The sequence below is a fragment of the Eutrigla gurnardus genome, assembly GCF_963514095.1.
Source record: "Eutrigla gurnardus genome assembly, chromosome: 23".
Taxonomy (NCBI): domain Eukaryota; kingdom Metazoa; phylum Chordata; class Actinopteri; order Perciformes; family Triglidae; genus Eutrigla; species Eutrigla gurnardus.
This window is the reverse complement of record NC_139934.1, coordinates 14146474-14167156: the sequence shown is the minus strand read 5'-3', so window position 1 is coordinate 14167156 and position 20683 is coordinate 14146474. Positions and strand designations below refer to the sequence as shown.

The window sequence follows — 20683 nt, the reverse complement described above, 5'->3', positions numbered from 1 at the left end:
TGTGGAAACAGTGTGCTTCCTTCTGTTAGCCTTTGATGGCTCCCCCCCTACCCTCCCTCCTTCCATGCCTCATGGCTGCCGTTTGTTTGGACACCAACCTCCTAATGTCAACCACCTACACCCACCTCCTCCCCCACCACACACACACACACACACACTCACCCACAGAGCTAACCCCACCCTCCTCACAGTCCGCTGAGTCAACGCTTGTGCAGGAAGGATGCAGTTGTTTTTGCGGCCCCGGTTCAGGGTTGCATTTACACGACAAAATGGGACTGCTTGAAAAATAAAGAAAGTGGGAGGAAGAGGAAAGGGCCTGGACGGACACTCGGGGCCCGAGTGTGGCGGCTACCGTTAAAGTACAGTGTGGAGGTAGGATGGTAGCAGTCGCCTCTGTGAACTCCTTCCCACAGACCTGTACGGTCTTGTACTTATCTGGTCCAAATACCAGGAGGGATAAACATCAGCACTTGTCTTCAGTAAATCAACAGGAGATGCATCCGTGGGAAACTTTTATATCATCAAACACAGAAAGTAAATATTCAAAAAAGTGCAAGAAGTCACAGCATCGGAACTACAAAGGATACGTTTCATGTATTTGAAAATGGAAAACTAAGTGGGAAGCTCTCTGAAATAGTTTGGTTTAAAGATGCTGCAGGAGTCAGGTTTGGCCCTTCCAGCTGGTAAACAAAGAAGCCTGTTTAAAGGTGAATGCTGCTGCAGATTTGCTTGATGCCTCAAAGCATTCCAGGCTCTTCATCTCCAATATGGAAAAACACAACAAGGAGTGCCTTTTTTTAATTGAAATATGAACTTTATTTTACCCATACAAAATAAAAAGAATGTTAAAAGTTTACAATACAGTGTCAACTTTAACGGTCTATTCAGAAACATTTCATACTGAGACTGACACATAAATGGGAACCCCATCTCTGTTTTTCAATGGATACATTTAAAACAATCTAAAATAGGGGAGGGGGGGGGGGGGTTTTAAAGATAAAGGAGAAAATTACTCAAAATTGGAGGGGAGGCCAGAATAGAAATGAGAGAGGAGACAAACAACTTTAAAAACAAAGTTATGGTCCAAGAGTCACAGTATAATTCTGATGGGCAATTCAGGGGAATTTAATGGTCGTATAAAAAAGAAGAAAAAAAAAAGCAGCGTGGAAAAACAACAAACAAAATGTTAATCATTACCCTCTTGACATGGTTGACTTCATGGTTGTGGTCGTGAAGGTTTATAGTTCTCTTGATAAAAACGTGAATTAAAAATAGAAACTAATTCCCAAAAGCTGCGGTTGAGCTAACCTATAGTAAAAATACACCTGCTTCCTTGTTTTTGTTGCAGACGACTGGACCGACTAGCAAGTTGTGACAAAGCCGGGAAGTACACAACAGCAGCGTGACAGCCAATCGAACTCATCTCAGCGAGTTGCCTTTCTATGAGCATCAACGGCTACATTAAGGTTTCAACTACCACTTAAAGAAGTTTTTCAAGCCAAACAAGAGTGACTGATCTGTTCACTTCAGAACGTCTACTACAGGTGACTGAGGCGGAAAGAAAAAGTGCCAAAAGAAAAAAAAGCTACAAGGCAACACAAACCACACCTATCCTGTCTGCGGGGGCTCAGAAATAGTGACGACTGTCATTTTTAATATTCAAAATAGAACAACTGACTTTTTAAAAAACATCCTCGTTGGATTCTCCTCGACAATAAAATAAAAACTTTTTTTTTTTTAAAAAGAAAAAAAAGAAAAGAAAATTAAAACACATAATGTACAACCAGTTTTCCGTCTCCTGCGACGGCGTGTCTCACTGCTGTAGCGTCAGCGGGCCGCGGCAAGGAGACCTTTCCTCCTCCGCTTGGCGCAGCCGCCGCAAGATCAACTTAAGAAATCGAAAATAACGTTGGAAGAGTGTGTGTGTGTGTGTGTGTGTGTGTGTGTGTGTGTGTGTGTGTGTGTGTGTGTGAGTGCAGGAGGAGGGAGCTAAGAGTCATAGTCTTCATCGTCATCATCGTCGTCCTCGTGTTTGTGCGGCTCGGGGGCTGGGGGAGGTGGTGCGACGCTAATCATGGATGGGTGGGGGGCGAAGGCCATGCCGCTGTGGGGCTGTGCAGGAGCCATGCTGTCCATGTGCATGTACTGGGGGTCCGTCTTTGTGCTGCGGGGGTACAGGCAGAAAACCAGGCGTTAGGATTCACTCACATTTAATGTACTCTTCAGAGGTACTACTACTTTCTTTTTTCTTTGCCAATGCGTTGAGCTCTCAAGCAGTGTGTGCCAAATCTACACAGCATACTAATTATATAGAGTGTACTATATACTTACCGTCATGGGAGATGTTTTTGCAGTTAGTGTACCAAAAAAAAACGGGAAATGATACCATGTGTGTGAAACTGCATGCTAGTCAAAGTGGGACCTTAAAATGAAAGATGCTTTACCAGCATCCATACTTTTTAAAATGTGTCCTCCAGCATGCAGACTTTTTTTTTTTTTTACGTGTACTATATTTTTCAGCTTTTCAACTCAAAACCTGCTTAAAATGTGACAGAAGTGTGGAATTGGCACGCAGCAATGGTTTTAGCATGGTTTCTAGTGGAAAAAACAGCACCCATATATAAATACCTACAAACACATACTAGTTCTGTCGCATATCTTAACTGTACTGTGTCTTGAGTGATCTCATCTTAAGTGTCATTCTGAAAAAAAGAGTGCTCCAGTGGAGTAGGAAATGGTAATTACATGAGAAATTAATCAATGATCTTTATCAGGCGAAGAGCAGCTTTATTTAATGTCACTTTTCATGACAGCGGTCTTGTCTCCGCCCTCTCATCTCTCAGCCAATCACACGCTACCTGCCTCTTAAGTGACCAACTGCTACCAGACTTAGCCAGTTAGCTCCTACCATAAAAAGAGTTCCATAATTTAATGAAAATGATATCCAATAAAACTAGAAAATAAGATCGATGAAATAACATTTCACAACAAGGAGTTTAATTATTTCTTCAATAATTTCACGCTCTTCCGTTTGATTTCACACTCAAGAAATATATATTTTTAATTTCCATATTTGACTTAATTCATTTATATCAGGATTTATTTCATAATGTATTATTCATGTATTCAATGTTAAACACTTTAGGGCCACAGGACTGCTGAGTCAACTGTGTCACTGTCACATTATGTAAACACTTCAAAATTAATTGGCCAATCTGCAAAATGAAGTGTCTCAAAGCTGAAAATAAGGCCGCCTTTGGTTATGAAAAGTTGATGTTCTGCATTTTGGAGGACAGCATGTACGTGCAACAAAGTACCAGACCAACTCTCGGACTATGTGGTCTGAAAGACCATTTAGACGCATGTTGTGATGTGTGAACTATGATCTATCTGGATCTACAGCATCTCAATACGTAGTCTCTGGGTCCGTACCTGCAGAACTTGGCTGCAGCCGGCAGATTTGTGCTTGACTGAGAGCCGTCCTCCTCGTCCGCGTCTGTCTCGCTGTCTTCAGAGTCATCCTGTTGCCGTCACAAGAAACATGCCAGTGAGCCTCAAACACACACAAGTCATTCAAACTGTATGGAGTCCGTCCTTTCTTGTTGCACACCCAGGAAAACATAACTATAAAAACCAGAGATAGCTGCTGGCCATATAAGCACACCCCCACCTCTTGCTCCGACTCTGTGCCAGACAACTTCTTGTCCTTGCTTTTGGAGCCAGCTCCCCCATTCTTGCGGCCAGACCCTGGTTTTCGACCCCTGGGGAGAAAACGAAAAAAAGAACAAAATGTTATGTGACTCATTCCGATAAACAGAGACAATTCTGATGTGGCCAATATTGCTGGTGGAAATGACTTTCAGCTATTTATATTCAAAGACACTGGGTCTCCACATGCCTCATTCCCACAGCTCAGACTACGTGTCTAAATATTAGAAGCTCACAACCACTTTAAATTGATTCAGAATTCAATAAGCCACTCGTTAGTGAAAAGAAGTCGCCTTACTCATTTAATTTGGGTGTAATTATCTGCCAAGCTCTCTGCATCAAATGAGCCACAGTGCTTGATTTGTCAGTAAATACTGCTTTTTCTTCTCTACAATCCTCAATAATTAGTGCCCTCTCTCGTTTCTCCTTTTTGCACTTAATGTACAAACAAACAAAATGGAAACAGTGATTAAGTAACATTTTTAAGGATGACTAACGTATTGCATTAGTCAATTACTATTTACAGTAGTAGCTTTCTTTGTCATCCTGTCGGGTTATTAATTGTTTCTAAGTAATAGTTTAAGAAATTACTGAATTAATTGACAAATCACGCGACCGAAGTTGCTATGAGCAACCGTGGACACATTCTGCTGAATGTCACAAGTTAACAGTGACTTGTTAAGCTGAAACACTTTACACTCTAAAACAGTCTCGACTTTGTCGGGATCTAAATCAATGTTTAATGATAACTCCTCTGGGAGGCTGGGGCAAAACACCACTTCCTTTGTGTGTGTGTGTGTGTGTGTGTGTGTGTGTGTGTGTGTGTGTGTGTGTGTAAGAGAGTGAGAGTGAGAGTGAGAGAGAGAGAGAGAGAAAGACATACCTGCGTGGGACCTTTTCTCCTCCCCCCTCCGTGTGGTTCTCTTCCCCCTCGCCCTGCATGTCCGGCACTGTTGCCACCAGGTCTTTCAAGAAATCAAACTGTTGCTCCAGCTCAATACACTGCTTTCTGTGGACAGTCACTTTTAGATCAGTACATTGCCTTCCCCACAGACTTGCATGTATTGTAAAAAGTAGTAAAAAGTCAACCTAATATATAAATTAGGATTAAATACATTGCAATTTAACAGCAGAATCTCAGTCACACAGTAAGATTCTCCCAGCTGCTGCATTTAACTCATAACCAGGATTAATTTCAGAGACAGTGGATTTGGCCATTTGTTGCAAATGGACTCAGCATCACTATCAAGATAAAGCAGGCACTCCCACAATATACCATACATACCATACAGCATACATGGTGCTGTAAACGGTCTCCATCTAAATCCAAAAGGTAAAAAAACAGCTACATGTGTCCAAAATCAAATAACTTAAATACGATTTCCTGTTATTATCCTGCTGTCTGAATTCATGTCTGTGGTATGACAGTCAGAATGAACTGAGCAGAGGATGACTCCCAAGTGAGTTCAACTTCCAACACACGGACACAGAAACTTACAGATGTGATGTTGTCATCGTCTTTGCGTTCCTAGACTGGGTGACTTGACAAGCCTTTGTAAGCAATGATTCCAAAAAAAGCTCCAGGGCTCTCGCTGATGTCTTAGTTAAGGAAGTTTCAGTTTACAGTCTTTTGAATAACTTATTGGCACCATTTATGTGAAAATTCAACATAATTCTGTGCAATCAAACATAGAGATGACTGAAATTTTGGAGCATGCACAGTGAAGATATTTGGCAGGAAGGATACAAATAATAACAGGTACTGCTGCAGCCACTTTTCCTATTTCTTCATCTGTCTGCATAATCTTCTTAATCCGTGCCTGTAAGGAGAAACATGCTTAGTATTACAGATGTGTGTACAGTGAGTCAATACGCGTGAATAGGTTGACACGTTTTTATGAAAACAAGACTTTAAGATGGATTAGTGTAACAAAACCAAACGCTCGTTAAGTCAGTTAACCAGCGACCAGCATATGAGAGTTAAACATGTTGAGTCTTCGGTAACAAGAGGACTCTCATGGCATCTATGTTCGCTAAATGTGCGCCCACAAACAACAGATTTAAAGCCTTCAGTTTCACTTAGCTCGACATGCTAAAAACAACGGTAACTGCTACACTCGCTAGCTAACTTACGTCGCATCTCTCAAATGTAGCGTACCAAACACTGACGTAAAGTAAGTTAGCCAAACGTATTAAAACAACAACGTCGGCACAATGCAGTTCACATTTTATTGTTATAGCTTGCGTTTGTTATTTGGCTTGGTAGACCTCAAGGCAACAACACAGGCCAAGACCCAGTCAAGCTAGCTAGACAAGATAGCTTTCCATCATACAGTTTGCTAACGTTAGCTAGTCTTAACACCGGTTCAGCTAAGTTTAAACTCACCGGAGGGAATCTGGCGTTGTATTTCTTCTTTTTGCTGGGCATAATTAAATCACCTGGGTGGCTAACCTACAATAAAATTGACTATATTCTGTAATATTGATCTATATCATACATAAATCGCCCCCACCGCGCACACACTAGGTAGCGATAGCTACCCCGCTAACTCGTTAGCTCGTCGTCACTCGTTCCTGTTGCCTGGCAGGTCAGCTTGGTCCGCAGGGTCAAAGAGCCGTCATTTTGGAGAAACTTTGTACAGGAGTATAATGTTAAATCATTTTGAGCTAATAATATAAGACTGTTACACTCTATTACCATACAAAATGAAGACTAACGTGTTTGCATATTTGCGGAAAACACACCACATGGGGATCTTGTATATTGTCGTTTAAGAGTATTTGGACGTAATTAAATGTAGCACGTTATATCTAAATTTAAAGTGTTTAAATAAATCAACCTCGTTATTTTTTGTTATTTTATAACAACGACACTGCGCTTTAATGCATTATTTGTGCGCCTAATTGATCAAACAAGTGTGATTTCCGAGCTACGTCATCCAGTATTACATCAGTCAATAGGCGAGGAAAGATAATACGATGTAACTATTTATATGGTAGTTTTTTTCATGTCGCTCCTTGGATGAGTGAAACTTCGTTGCACCGTTACCGTAATTGCATGAGTAGATCATGGAATAGACGCGCAGTCTAAATAAACGGCGGTAGCTTCTCCACCACTGCAGACGCAGAGGGACACTGCACAACAATTTCCAACATCCACGGGTAGGTTAAGCCTCAACGTCCATAGTTTGCGACCAGTGCGAGTTATTTCTTGAAGTCCAAATAGAAAATATGCATGTTATAATGTTAGGTATGATAATAGCTAATTTGCAAATTCATCAATAAGTCTAACATGGACGATTTGTAAAATGGCTAACGTTAGCTTGTCAGCTAGCTACAGTTAGACTGGAGCGAAACAATAACTGACATTCTATTCGGGTTTTAATTGCATGTCAACCGTAGAGAGTAAACAAACGGTATGTATAGTAACGTACTTTTTAAAAATTAAAGAATCGGCGGTTAACATACGTTAGCTATCGAACAAGTGTTGCTAATGTGACAGGCTAAGTTGCGTTAGCTTTAGTAAACATCCAAACAACCCAGCTGTCCACTATTGCCGGACTTGTAAGTACTGCACACTAACGCAGAGGCTGCGCCGGTATTTTATATGTACATTTTAATGACATCTTTAATTCCACAGGATACGTTCCGGCACTTCAGTAGTCTGACACCGACGGCATAATGGAGGAGGAAGGGGCCCCAGGAGACGGCGAGGTGGAGACCCCCTTTGCTTCGGACACCTATGCCGCCGAGGCCATGGCTGCAGACATGGACCCCTGGATTGTTTTCGACTCGAGAAGAACTCCCAGATCCGAGTTTGACAGCTGGCTGGAGAGCAACGGGCCCTCACAAGTGAACAGATTTGGTGATGAGGAAAGTGGTGCCAGCCCTGTGGGCTGGATCGCTGTGCTGGGTCTGAACCACTGCCCCGGCACTGGGGATGTTGTAGGTCTCCAGGAGAGCTGGGAGCAACTTTTGGCCAGCGGCCGGCCTGTCAGCTTCCAGACAGTGAAGGAGCTGGCCCTGAATCACGGCGTGCTCACGGGGAAATGGCTGATGCACTTGGACTCAGGCTTCAAGTTGGACCATGCCTGGGAGTGTGTGGCCAGGGAAGCCCTGGATGGCAAGATCTCCCTAGTTAAAGTCAGTCCCCATAATCCCAAGGGAGGGGGCAAGCAGGTCATTTGCGCCTATAACCAGAACTTCACTGACGAGAGTGAGGTTATAAGGCTGGACAACGTCATCCGTGCCACAGGGGTCAAATGCCCTCTCACCTACAAGCCGGATGTGTACACATACCTGGGAATCTACCGCAACAACCGCTGGAAACTGTGTCCAACCATATATGAGAGCAAGTTTGACCTGGAGTGTGTACCCCGGCGTTCACACATTGTCAACAAAGTCACCAATCTTGAAGTAACATAAGCCTGTCACAATAAGAGGAGTTTTGGAGAATGGGTAAATGAAGCGGCACTTAATGATCCCATGAGCTGGGTTATACAGCACCTTACTGACTAAAGTGTTTGTTTTTTTAAGTCGGTGGTTGAATTTTGATCGCGAGTTCTTCCTTTTCACAAAATGCATTACATCTCATTTCAGTCTTTAAGAGTTCCAAAGTGACCTGAACTATTGTCACATTTCTTTGTTCATGTTTTTGATTTTCTTTTTTACAATATACATTTGTCATTTGTTTGGCTTATTTCTTTGGTTTATATGGAACCACAATAACAGAGTTGCCAAATAAAATCTACTTTTGAAGATCATCTTAATATGCCGTGGTTTTTTATTGTCAAGAAAAGTGTTTTGGAATTTTTTGACAGAATTGATAATTCATTACAGCAAAAGGCATAGTATAGTCTGCTTACATCATAACAGCATATAACAGCATAATCTCATCTCGGAGCATCTTTTACTACGAGGAAAGCAAGGTGACCTACAAGTCTGAAAGTGCAGTTCAACAGCAGCCATCATTCACAAAATAACTGTCGAAAAACTGATTAGAGACCAGAGGAAATTCAGCAGACACAAAAAACACGATCTGATACAGCTCCACAAGTGTTAGCTTCTCTGCTATAAGCATGTACTTATTAATGTTGCTTGTTTGATAATTATACGTAGACCTTCATTTGGTTCATAACACATTACTACATTTTGTTGAGACTCAACAAAGGCACCTGTTTGAGAAGGTTGTTACTTACTGCTGACCTTCAGAAGACGTTCCAAAGTAATAAATGGCCATATTTAATTACAAGGAAAATCAGCATCATTTGCATAGACTTACCTCCAGACCTGAACACCTACCGATTTGTTTAAAATAAAATGGCAGACCAAACTCAGGCATTAAAGAGTGATACTCACATGAACACTGATAAGTGCTATCAAAATTGTTAAAATGACAGTACAAAAAACATGCTAACATGTTGCACAGGAAAACATTTAACATATGCCTTCAGCAACGCATCTGATCCGAGCGTCTTTATGAAAGCTTAATGATTGATGCTGAACAAGCGTGATGAAATCTGAATTGGTTCCTTCCTTTATCATTTATCGCTCAAGCTGTATAAAGACCTGACAAAACCCACTAATTGAACACCATAAAGAGTCTCGTCCACAGTGAGCAGTTTTGCTACATTCTGTCGCTTACAGCCCTATTTTACCCACCTTGTTTCCTTTTTTTGTCTTTTATAACAACAAAGGACTTTTAGTTCTGAAGGCTAAAAGGGCACGAACAAGTGGTCTATGTAAAAATGTCCTTTAAAAAAAAAAAAAAAGAATTACGTGGACACGCTTAAGTCGGGTGTCCTGAGACAAACCCAGCTTGGCTTCCATTATTAAAAATGGAAATAAGACGATCCTCGTCAGCAGACATCAACTCGTCGAACTCATCCAGCACAGCAGGCCGGTGCATGCTGTTGCTGCCGATTTCAATCATGCCCTCGTTCTGGAGCAAGTTGACGATACTGTTGGGGTAATTCATCCAGGTGCTTCCCGGGGCGCCAGCGGGGTCGGAAGTGTTCTGGGATGCCGTGTTGTGGGCAGAAGAGCTGGGGAGGGCTTGTTGACAAGCTTGAGCCAACATTGAGGTGCCGTTTCCACTCTCGTTCATGAGGGCGGGGTTCAGAAGGTCCACAAACTCATCCATGTTTAGGTTGTCCAGAGTGACGGGCGCCTGGGCATCGGAAAAGCTAGGGAACTCTGGGATATCATCGTCCACAAGTGGTGCATCCACCCGGAATTGAGAGCCCTGGAGGGTGAAGTTGCTGCTGGTCTGCAACGAGGCTGAGCTTCCCTGGGAAGCTGCCGACTCCTGGGACATGGCCGAGGAAATGTTGGGGAAGAATTCGTGAAGGTCTGACAGGTTGACCGTTGAGTAGTCCTGGTTGGCGGTGGAAGTGGTGCTGGAGGAGCAGGAGGATGGTGCCTGGCTCATTGTGAAGTTGGCTACTGGAGTGGCTTTGGGCTGTGGGCCCAGGTTCAGGCTCTCCATGATCCTCCATGTTTGGTTTGTAGTCGCAGCGGAGATGGAGGGGGAGGCCTCTAGCTTGGGCTGGACTGAGAAGAGCTGGCCTGGTTGACAGGAGTAGGAAGACTGGGCTTTTGCTCCACTGGCACCAGGGGGCACCACAGCTGCTGGAGACACACAAGCAAGCTGAGTCCAGCTACAGAAAATACTGCAGCAACATGATCTTTATGCAGAAGAATCACCTACTAATCATCAGTTTGGGGTTGTTTTCAAATAAGCTGTGATATTCACAGATTCAAGTGCAACGTATATGTCTTAAATACGTCTATTAAAAGCACTCACCAGTTTGTGCATTCATTGATGGAGGCTTGGCCGTGACGGTTCTCCTTGCCGGGCTTATGTGCCGTCTATCTTGTGTAACGGACACTGGATTCAAACAGACACGGTTATCACACACCGCAACTAAAAACTCTTCACCTATTTGTAAAGCTGTGAGAACGATAGAAAAATACATCTCTTCCACGTACCACTAGATAGCATGGGCCCCAGCTTCAGGCTCTGGAACATGTCTCCCGTACGCTTTCTCTTCTCACTCAGCCTGTATTCATCTACAGGAATCATTTTTAATGAAGCAGAAGTAAGAAGACTGCGTTTGTAGAGTTGAAATGTTCAATAATCTGAAGAAAAGCAGACGTGATGTGCCATGGTACGGAAAGTATGGGACACTTACCTGGGTCAGAGGGCAGGTACTGGAAGTCCATCGGCTCGCTGACCTCGCGGTCAGAGGGCCGGCGGAGCTGCATCTTGACTCTAATGGGCACGGTGAGGTTCGTGTCGCGGTACGGCGGTGTGCGGAACACGATGGCCACCTGCCTGTGGACATCAGCCTGGGAGAAAGTGCCCTTTCCCTCCCAGGAGTCCTGGAAGAAACGCACCTCGATGTCCTCTACGGGAGCACAAGATGGGGAAATCACTTCAGTTTCATTTATTTTTAACAGAAATAAAACTACAAACACTAATAAATAACAAACAGTACACATATAGTAAACTCGATGTATACATTCTCATTAACAACAAATAAACCACCAAATAACATGATAGGAGTGGGAAGAAGTTTTCACTTTTCTAGTCCTGCCCCTTCTCCATAACTCAAACAATTAAATGATATTCATCAAATATACAACATAACGACTATCCCAGTGCTCTCATGTCCAACCCAAAGATCCACCCTGTGTCAGTCAAATATACATCTTAAACAACTCCCTCTGATTCATCCTTGGACTGAGACTGGCAACCCTTGTTGTTCAGCATCGGAAATACTAAAGCTGAGAATTTAAACTCCATAGCAGAGAAGCTGAAACTCAAACATTTCAATTTTAAAAAAAAGTGTGAGATCACATATCGTTTCTTTGTTGAACTGAATGTTAATGAGAAATAAGAGCTGAGTGCTGATAAGAGATAATACAAAGAAATGAAAACGGAGGCAGAGTTCACAGGCTGAACGTATCAGCACCCACGCAGGAAACACTTCTCATGTGAGCCTCATGATGTAAAAACTCTCCACGTTTAGCAGGCACAGAGACACAGCAGGAAGCCACTCATTGTCATTAGACACGCACGGCATGCTGAAAAGTGAGAAGTGGAATAGAGGAAGACGGCCTTTGGTTTGTGATTGAAGTAATTGGATCAGGTGACTGCTCTTCTTCTTCTAACAGGCGACCTCACATCGGCCACGTTGGTCAAAAATATCACTTCATAGTGGTTGTATCTGAGAGCGGAGGTTTTCAAAGTGAAGTATGCTCCCCTCGAGATTGATCGCGTGTGTGCATGCCTCCTTGTGTCTGCGTGCGTGAATGAGTGACTGTGCACCTCTGTGTCTGTCCATGGCGGATCTCTAATTCTGTAGCTGCAGGAGCTCTCGTGGTTGTGGTGACTCAGACTTTCTCAGAACATCCAAAGTTACTGCCGGTTTCATACTGACTCCTCACTCACTACTCCTAACTGGCCCCCCAGCCAGGAGGCGCAGCACATGCATCTGCGACCCCCCCCAGCTCATACTCTGTGCCCAGAGACCAGCTTAGGTAAGTTTCACAGCGGGGGATAATTCAGTGTGGGGATAATAGAATATAGAATACATATTCCAAAGCACACACAGTACAGACGTATTGTACCTTTTTGCACTTTGTCACACAGCAGAAAGATTTCATCTCCCCCTTTGCAGCTTCCATTGTTGCGGTTGACTCGGCAGATCTTCAGCTCAGCTGTGTTTGGGGCCCCTTTAAGACACACAAAGCATTAACCCATACATATAAATACAAATAACCACAGCTTTTAAATGAAGGGCGATTTGGGCTGCTCCACACCTTAAAGGAAAAGTTCGGAATTTTGGACATAGGACCTCATTTCCAACTTACCCGAGGTGATATAGGTCGGTGGAGACCGTTTTCAGCACAATTGGTCCAGTCCTTATAGTTGCACAAGTCACCGTTGCTAAGCTGGTGTTGAGCTAGCGCACGTCAACGGTAACATCCAGCCTGTCTCTAAAAACAGCTTTAACTGCTCCGCAGAACACCCGAGACAAATGTATTATAACGTCGGACTATCGATGTACATGTCAGTGTTGGTAGAATAATTTTAGAAATTAAACCAACCTTGCATTTTCAATGATAAAACATTTTGAGGGACTAGTTTCTCAGCAGCGGCGGAATTTTACTTTGCGTGTTAGTAGTAGTGCGTAAAAACGAAACCTAAGCGCCCTACAGTCGTGACAGCTAGTACTAGTAGCAGCGTTAAAAACATTTTTTTTAATTATTCTACCAACACTGACATGTACATCGATAGTCCGACGTTATAATACATTTGTCTCGGGTGTTCTGCGGAGCAGTTAAAGCTGTTTTTAGAGACAGGCTGGATGTTACCGTTGACGTGCGCTAGCTCAACACCAGCTTAGCAACAGTGACTTGTGCAAATATAAGGACTGGACCAATTGTGCTGAAAACGGTCTCCACCGACCTATATCACCTCGGGTAAGTTGGAAATGAGGTCCTATGTCCAAAATTCCGAACTTTTCCTTTAAGGAGCCAAAATAATTCAATCATTTTCTCAGGCAAAAGGGAAATTGCTCAATTTGTCTACTGTATATGATTCAATGTTAATGTATGATAATTTAATTTTATTATGACTGCTGTTCATTTTGAAAAAGGCCAGTCTGGCTTTAATTTAAATAGTGGATATCACATTTCAAAAGTCACACAATGAAATGTGATAACGGGTTGGAGAACCCGACAGACTGTGGTATTAGATCCTCAGCTGAGATATACTTCACTGTGGAGACTCCTGACAGAATAATGTGTGCTCTGAAATAACTACATTTAGTGTGCAAAACGTATGCAAATGTCTTGATGACACAGACACTGAACGCATTCATTTCACCATGACATTTCTAAACTTTGAGTCTTGCCTCACATTATATTTTCAAAATGATTGTTCCTCACAAGCACGTATACAACACCAGTGTTGCCCACTCACTGTTGTCGTAGATGGGCTGCGACACCACAGGATCCATAGGGAAGAGCTCCCCTGAAGGCAGAGTGATGGAGGCCTGGAAGCAAAGCCGAACCGAGTTCAGGTCAAACTCCTCCTCCCACACCTTCGCCTCGGGAACTGCAGCCAAGACACAAGAGGGAAAGGGTGGGGTGCACAATCACACAAACACAGCCGTCTGGCAGAGCGCTGCATCCTGTCATATGTGGGCTATCAGTCAGGGCCAAATTACACTTCCTGTTCATATTGCAACTGTATAAATACTGGCTTTCAAGTCAAATCCTTTTCTCTCAGTTTCGTTTATAGACGTCTGTATTTTACCCACTGCTGTAGACTCAAGCGAAGGGAGTTTAATAGCAGGGACGAGACTATACCATGGTGGCTATCACTGCTAATGCTAACTAGCTAGTTCTTAACAAGGTTACAAGGCAAAAGGTAAAAAAATAATAATCTAGAAACAGGTTTAAATATATGTTGTATAGATTGGAGGACAAGGAGACACAATTATAGAGTAAATGTAGCACACTCAACATTGAATGTAGCTAGCTTGACATTAGCCAATAAGCTAGCTAGCTACAGTCTTGTACCACAGTCTTGTATAACAGCAATGTTTAAGTCAAAAGTTACGTAAAGTTAGTCGGCTAGTAGTCATTTTAAAATCTCACTTTTAAAGTCATTGAGTAACTTCTGTTCTCAGTCCATTTTAAGTGAGATTCTTTATACTTTTATCAGTTTGAGAGAGAAACGTCGGTTCCAGTCCAGTACGTCTTTACACTTGAGTGGGACATTTAGGGACTCTCTCCAGACCTCACATTGACGTTCACACAATCCTAGATTTAGCAGGAAAAGGGCAACGACAAAGAAAGTGCTTTGTGTCACACACTCTGCTTTCCGCGGCACCACTTACTGTTGAAGGGGTTATTGTTAGTCTGCAGCCTGCAAGTGATGGCCTCATTCACATCCTTCTTCTTGACACACTGTATGCCCAGGTTCTGAAAACTGAAAGCAAATACAGTGAAAGACCGAAACCAAAAGACAGAAACCACCGGAGCGTACATGTACTTTCTATTTTGACATTATGATTTCTTTCATATTTCTGATTTTCTGTTCTTTTTCTAATGTGAAACAAAAAACACATGGTGTGAGTATTCGCTCCATTAAAGGGATCTTTTAGAAGTGTGGCTGGATGAGGAAATTATCCATAATCAGTCGATAATAATCAGTCGATCAGCAGCTATCATCTTCTGCGAGGTAAAATTACTTTTAGGTCAAAATGTCCCCCCCCCAAAAGGAGTCTGTTGGCTTTAAAGAGAACATAGATAACTGTCAGAAAGGGCTGACAGCAAGGGAAGGCAGTGAAAATATTCTACATATAGTGTATTAGGTGTAATTGTGTAATTATTCATTGTTATAGATATCTTTTAGTGTCTAAAGTATGTTGTACTGCTGTCCCCGCTCACAGCAGCACATTACTTTGCTCCTCTGCTGGTACTCCCGTCTGTTTCTCCAGAACTGGGGCATGTCGACCTCCGTCGACTAAATACCAACACAACCCCACTTCAAAAGATCCAAACTGTCCCTTTAACCCCAGTTTTAATCATCTACGTGCCTCCATTTTTGCTCCCATGAAAGCCACATTGCAAAATAATAAAGCATCATCGCTATGGGTCACTGAGCAGAGCACATCCGCCAGCTGAGAGGACAGTTTAGCAGATTAAAGTGTGAGTGTAATTATACTTGACTTCAAGTGCACTCCCCATAGAAGACATTTTAGACAGACAGTCTATTTTAGATATTCTGCTTTAGTAATTTGGAGTATCTGTTTTACGTTTAATATATATATATATAGAATTGATATTCTGCTTTAGTAATTTGTAGCATCTGTTTTACGTGTAATATATATATATATATATATATATGAAACTACGGTAGGCAAAAAAATTAATTGTATTTTAAGAGAATCATTTTCTCTCTTGCTTAAAAGAAGCGACGCTCATATTACTTGACTGTACAGTCAATGTGAAAAAACAAATGACTAATATAAAAAGTGTATCACAACACTGGGAGTGGAGGGCTGTCCACAGTTTTTGTTTGAATTGCATCACCCTGGTGATAAAGATAGACGGACAAACATCACTCTATCTGCTCAGATAGACTGGTTGAATTATGTCATATTAAGTTAAAAAATGATGTAATAAAAAAAGATCAAACAATCAGTGCTGCTGCGTTTTCTCTCTACAGACCCATGATGCTTCTTTACTCCTGTATTTTGAGCAGTAGCATGTTTTGATGGTCCTACAAGAAACTAGACCGAAAGGCCGCCAAGCAAACAAAGGTAAACTCAATTTTGTCATCCGGTGAGTTATGCTGTTAATGTTTGACTTATTTCCAAACCCAAGGTGAAGCCGGTGACTAGTTTTACCATGGCAACGGTAAACACGTCATCTCACATAAATGATGTTATCCTTATCTTGGTCAATCTCTCACAAATGCCAGCTTGTTTTGATGTGAGACTGCAGTTTTCCCCACACTGAGGCAATTCAGCATGATGTTCAGCCTCTGAAGGGTGCTCGACACCCCAACATGAGATGTCACCCGTTCCCTACCTGTGTATCCGTCTCTCCTGCAGGTCCGCCTCATAGTAGCCATGTTTGCAGTCTTTCCCGACCAGCTCGTGGGGGTGCGGCTTGTGCGGTGGATTCTTCGTCACCAATGAGATGCGAACACGAAGGGGCCCGCTGTAGTTGTGCACCTGCCGGAGAAACAATCCTGTTAATATTGTGTTATGTTAAACATCTTGTTTATTTCATCCGTAAAAACACGAAAGTGTCAAAATGACCATTTGCAACTGTATGGGGGTTATGTGCTGCATTATTTATTGGCTGGCCATGCATGTTTGTTACTTTGTTCTTGATTTTTTTTTTTAACCTTCATTATTAATCATCATATGACCCTGCCAGGTGTTTTTTTTTTTATTAACAGTTAATTTTGTTGACCAAACGGGAAGGAATTGTGAAATAAAATATACAAAAATACCCATTAAAATGTCCAAGATCACATTTTAACCTACAAACCTCCTTGGAGAGTCAAAGTGCAACATCTGAAGTTCGGGTAGAGTAGTATTGTCTTGTAGTAGCAGCTTGGTCAAAAGTAAGGACTTTCTAACCCAATCTTCCACCAAAGTGGAATATGATGTCATCGTATCTACATTAGATGGTAAAACATGCTCAGTGAGCTGCACCATCTCACCTTGATGGCTGGGTGGGTTTTAGTGGTGTCGTTGCTCTTCTCCCCCGGGATGCTGCCAGCTGAACGGCCCTCACACTTGTACCTGAACCTCATCCCTCTCTGCTTCGGCTGCTCGATGATCTCTATGTAGGGGCCGGCTGCTTGGACTGGAGAGGAAGACCGACTTAAAAGCAGAGTCACCGTATATATTTACAAAACCACAGTGTCCAGATTGTGCAACACTGTGTCAACACTGCTTTACTCAAATCAGTGTCTCAACACAGTAGTAGCGCTGTCATTGATCGTCGGTGGTACACAGAGTGCTGGAATGTTTACTTGTGACACCCAGTACTGGTTTATATGGATCAGTTACGGGAAGGAACTTCCTACCTGGGTTGAGTGGGGCCAGGCCCCATCCATACACACCTGTGGTGGACAGAAAGCAAAAAGACATGTTAGTCAACCTCTTAAGAGCAATTAGTGGTCTTTATCCACAGTACATGACACACGGCATACAGTGGCAGCACCGATGACAAAAACCAAAATCTGCTTTCAGCACATATTTGTGGTTTAGTAACAGTTTGTCATTTGTACTGTGGCCGGGGTGGAAATCTACTAGGCTGAGATACAAGGACTTCCCAGCTAAATATAATTACTTGCCAGAAACTGCCCGTCAAGTGCGGAAAACAAGGAGAAGTGCAGAATAAAAGCAAACAATGGCGCGAGGCAGAGTGTAATATCGGTGTCCAATTACCTGCCTTGTTGCGAGGAGACGCCATTGTTAAGTAAGGAGCAGCTCGAGTTTCAGGCGCTCAGTTAATGAATTGTTGAGATTCACAGAAGTGACACAAGCTCAGGTTGGTCAAAGCTCCACCCATCAGCTAGTAGGACGGGTTTGGTGTGAGAGCATGGGTCGGATGCTTCCCAAGTCGTGACACGCCTGCTTCACAGCCTCAGACCAAACTCATAGAATGTGGGTCAAGTGTCAGTCTGCTTCGACTCTAAGTTATACTATACTATGAATATGGATCTGGAAATAGACAAAGCATGGAGACCAAAAAGTGTGCAATATAATTACACTTCTGAATTATTTATCTGAGACACATTCCTGCCTATTTATTGAGCCTGATGTTGTGAAAGCAAAAGTAAGAGTGTACCACAAGTTGGCCTTCATAAATCCTTAAATGCCCCAATAACAAATCAGAGCCGAAGCATCCGAGATGCTTTCGTGATAAGCTTTCACTTGGAATTGCGTGAACAAAAGAATCACTGCTTCCATGTGTGTGTGGGTGTGTATGCATGCTGTTTGAGTAATAAAACAAAGTCAACAACTTGTGGAAGCAGCATTCAAGTGAAAGTCGATGACACAGATGCTTCAGCGATGATTTATTTATGGAGGTCAAATTGAAATGTATTCATTTCTAAACTGTCCTCTTCCTATCCATATTGTAGATTCTGATAAATTAACAATAAACTGTGATGTGGGGGGAAAACAACCTAATGATGGAACCAAATCCAATGTATACATTTTTAATCGTGCTATTTAATGTTATTTGATTTGCAGGCAGAGGTTAATCTGACACAACATGGAAACACGGGTAGTTTTTAAATCGTCACAAAACAGTCTTCACATCGGCATACATATGGGCCGCATAAGAGCCCGCATTCCGCCACAACTGGTACGAAATGATGATGCCGTTTCCCTAATTTCCGTCCAGTAAAAGTGAGGTGGGCGGTTGCGAGCAGCGTGGACCAATGATAATTGGACAGATTTTAATTGAAAAGAATGCTACCTTGTGGGTTATATGTAAGCCGAACTCAAGAGAATATATTAACAATGACACAGAATGAAATAGTTTAGCACATATGTGCATAAATAGACGGAACGTCAATAAATTGCTAATTCTTTCAATGTGGTTTGGCATTTTGAGTGACTGGGGAAATCCATGAGGTGGACTAAAACCCAACGGGCCTCTTGGCAGCTCGACACTGTTTGGTTGGCGCGTGCCAGGTGAGTTAGCAACAAACAAGAGGAACCATTACAGTCGTCGTCACGTCGACTCTCACTCGGATACGGCAGGGACACGTAATACAAGTTACGTGAAAACGCCGAGTGTACTTAGCTTCCAGCAGACTCCCCTTGTTAGCGCAGCAGCGAGAGCGGGGCTTTCCCCTGTGCGCAAAACAACTCCCTGTACAGTTTCACCCCCAGTGTCTGAGCCCGGTAAACACGCCGAACAAATAAATCCGGTTCCTCTTACCGTCCATGGCTGTGTGTCCGAGTCCGGCTTAACAGGTCTCCGTCGACACCACTGTTTGTCTGTCGTGTATTGTTTTGTTTTTTTTCCCAGCTAAGAGAAGCCGCATTCACGACAGTGCGGACAATCTTAAAAACTTCTTGACATCGCTGTTCTGTCGCCTCGCTTGCTCCGCCCACATCTGTGGCAGACAGAGAGTACGGAACGTCAAGATAAACAGTGCACGGACACGGTTTCCGGTCGGAGTGCAGAAATAATGCATTATTTTAATACACTGTTTACAACAACATTAAGTCCACTTCATCAAAATGGCTCGTATCCATTTCTTCTGTTCTCCATTCATTTATTTAGTGTATTTAGATGAATTAGTGAATCACATACTTAATAATAGTATACACCCACTGTATGTTCATACATATAAAGTTGTAATAAAAACAATAATAGAAAATAATGATAATAATAATATCTGGATTTATATTTTTGAGTTGAGAACCACCTGATGAAAATGTTTTCACCAAAATATGTGGAATAATTGTAGTGCCAATGTTCAGGAAACACTTAATTAAGCATTTATCCAACATTATGGCTATTATTCACCATTATGTTGACTTGTAAAGTTACAGTACAATATTTCATTTAAATAGTTAATTAAAGTTATTGGGAAATTATAATGGTTGCATATGTTTTCACAGCAACTGCGCTTTTATTTTGAAGGTGTAAAACTGGTCCGTTTCCGGGTGAGTTCAGCCTGACGCAGCTGCACCCTCTTTGACTTTCCTCCGCAGCGCAACTTGCCTCCGCCCACTCAAAACTGTGCGGAAATACCCAGATGACGCACTTGAAAGGAACAGAAAAATAGGTTGTGAGTGGGAGAGGCAAAACATAACTTTTGGCATTAGTCATTATATGGAGAGAGCGCGAACGTTAGACCGGATCCACTCTGCTGCTGGTCTTCGCTGCTGGTCTACACAAAGATCCGACTCCAGGCCTTAACGATGGCAAAGTTATGCTAATAAACATGCAGGGCTCCTGTCTCTATTTATTCATTATTATTTGTAGTTTACTTGATTTGTTGTTCAACCGAATAAATCATAAAATACTCATGAAATCAAAAAACTTCACACTCGTACAATTCACATTCTGCCCAGAAGAGGTCGCTGTTGGTCTATAAATTAGCATCTGCTTTATTTACCGGCACCGTGCATTTGTCCCCTGATCATATTTTGTGACAGGACCTGAAATATGTCTTAGATTTCCACAGGTTTATTCCGAGTTTACTCCAGTATCAATAAAAGCGGATCATGAAAAGCAAAAATATCAGTCAGATTATCATTTTCTGAGCAGAAATTAAAGAGGCTTGGATATTCAGTTGTTGCAAACAATGTCAAATTAGTTTATAAAATATGTATTTTTCATGTATTGCTTTAAAAATGCTTCTTATTATCTTGAAATATCTTAATGACCTGTTGCAAAAGCTATCCTG

At 42.3% G+C, this 20683-nt stretch overlaps 3 protein-coding genes across 4 annotated transcripts; 1 reads left to right on the top strand and 2 right to left on the bottom strand.

Annotated features, from left to right (window-relative positions):
* Nucleotides 1-792: 792 nt before the first annotated feature.
* On the bottom strand, nucleotides 793-6295 carry drap1 (DR1-associated protein 1 (negative cofactor 2 alpha)). The gene is made up of 7 exons (XM_084002313.1): nucleotides 6095-6295; nucleotides 5456-5528; nucleotides 5207-5300; nucleotides 4592-4717; nucleotides 3671-3761; nucleotides 3433-3521; nucleotides 793-2164 (listed from the first exon to the last, which is right to left on the bottom strand). The coding sequence occupies exons 1-7, from the start codon at nucleotides 6134-6136 to the stop codon at nucleotides 1990-1992; spliced, it is 690 nt and encodes a 229-aa protein (XP_083858439.1). The 5' UTR covers nucleotides 6137-6295; the 3' UTR covers nucleotides 793-1989.
* A 422-nt stretch (nucleotides 6296-6717) lies between these two features.
* On the top strand, nucleotides 6718-8391 carry cUnh11orf68 (chromosome Un C11orf68 homolog). Its single transcript, XM_084002312.1, has 2 exons — nucleotides 6718-6870; nucleotides 7349-8391. The coding sequence occupies exon 2, from the start codon at nucleotides 7390-7392 to the stop codon at nucleotides 8131-8133; it is 744 nt and encodes a 247-aa protein (XP_083858438.1). The 5' UTR covers nucleotides 6718-6870; nucleotides 7349-7389; the 3' UTR covers nucleotides 8134-8391.
* Nucleotides 8392-8473: 82 nt separating this feature from the next.
* Nucleotides 8474-19367, bottom strand: rela (v-rel avian reticuloendotheliosis viral oncogene homolog A). Of its 2 annotated transcripts, none has more exons than XM_084002310.1 (11): nucleotides 19204-19367; nucleotides 17333-17368; nucleotides 16964-17109; nucleotides 16321-16466; nucleotides 14622-14713; nucleotides 13700-13834; nucleotides 12343-12447; nucleotides 10902-11117; nucleotides 10699-10779; nucleotides 10514-10597; nucleotides 8474-10338 (listed from the first exon to the last, which is right to left on the bottom strand). In XM_084002310.1, the coding sequence occupies exons 1-11, from the start codon at nucleotides 19208-19210 to the stop codon at nucleotides 9497-9499; spliced, it is 1890 nt and encodes a 629-aa protein (XP_083858436.1). In that variant the 5' UTR covers nucleotides 19211-19367; the 3' UTR covers nucleotides 8474-9496. The 2 variants fall into 2 exon arrangements, with proteins under 2 accessions (XP_083858436.1, XP_083858437.1); XM_084002311.1 differs by having other exon boundaries at nucleotides 8474-10335.
* Nucleotides 19368-20683: the final 1316 nt, after the last annotated feature.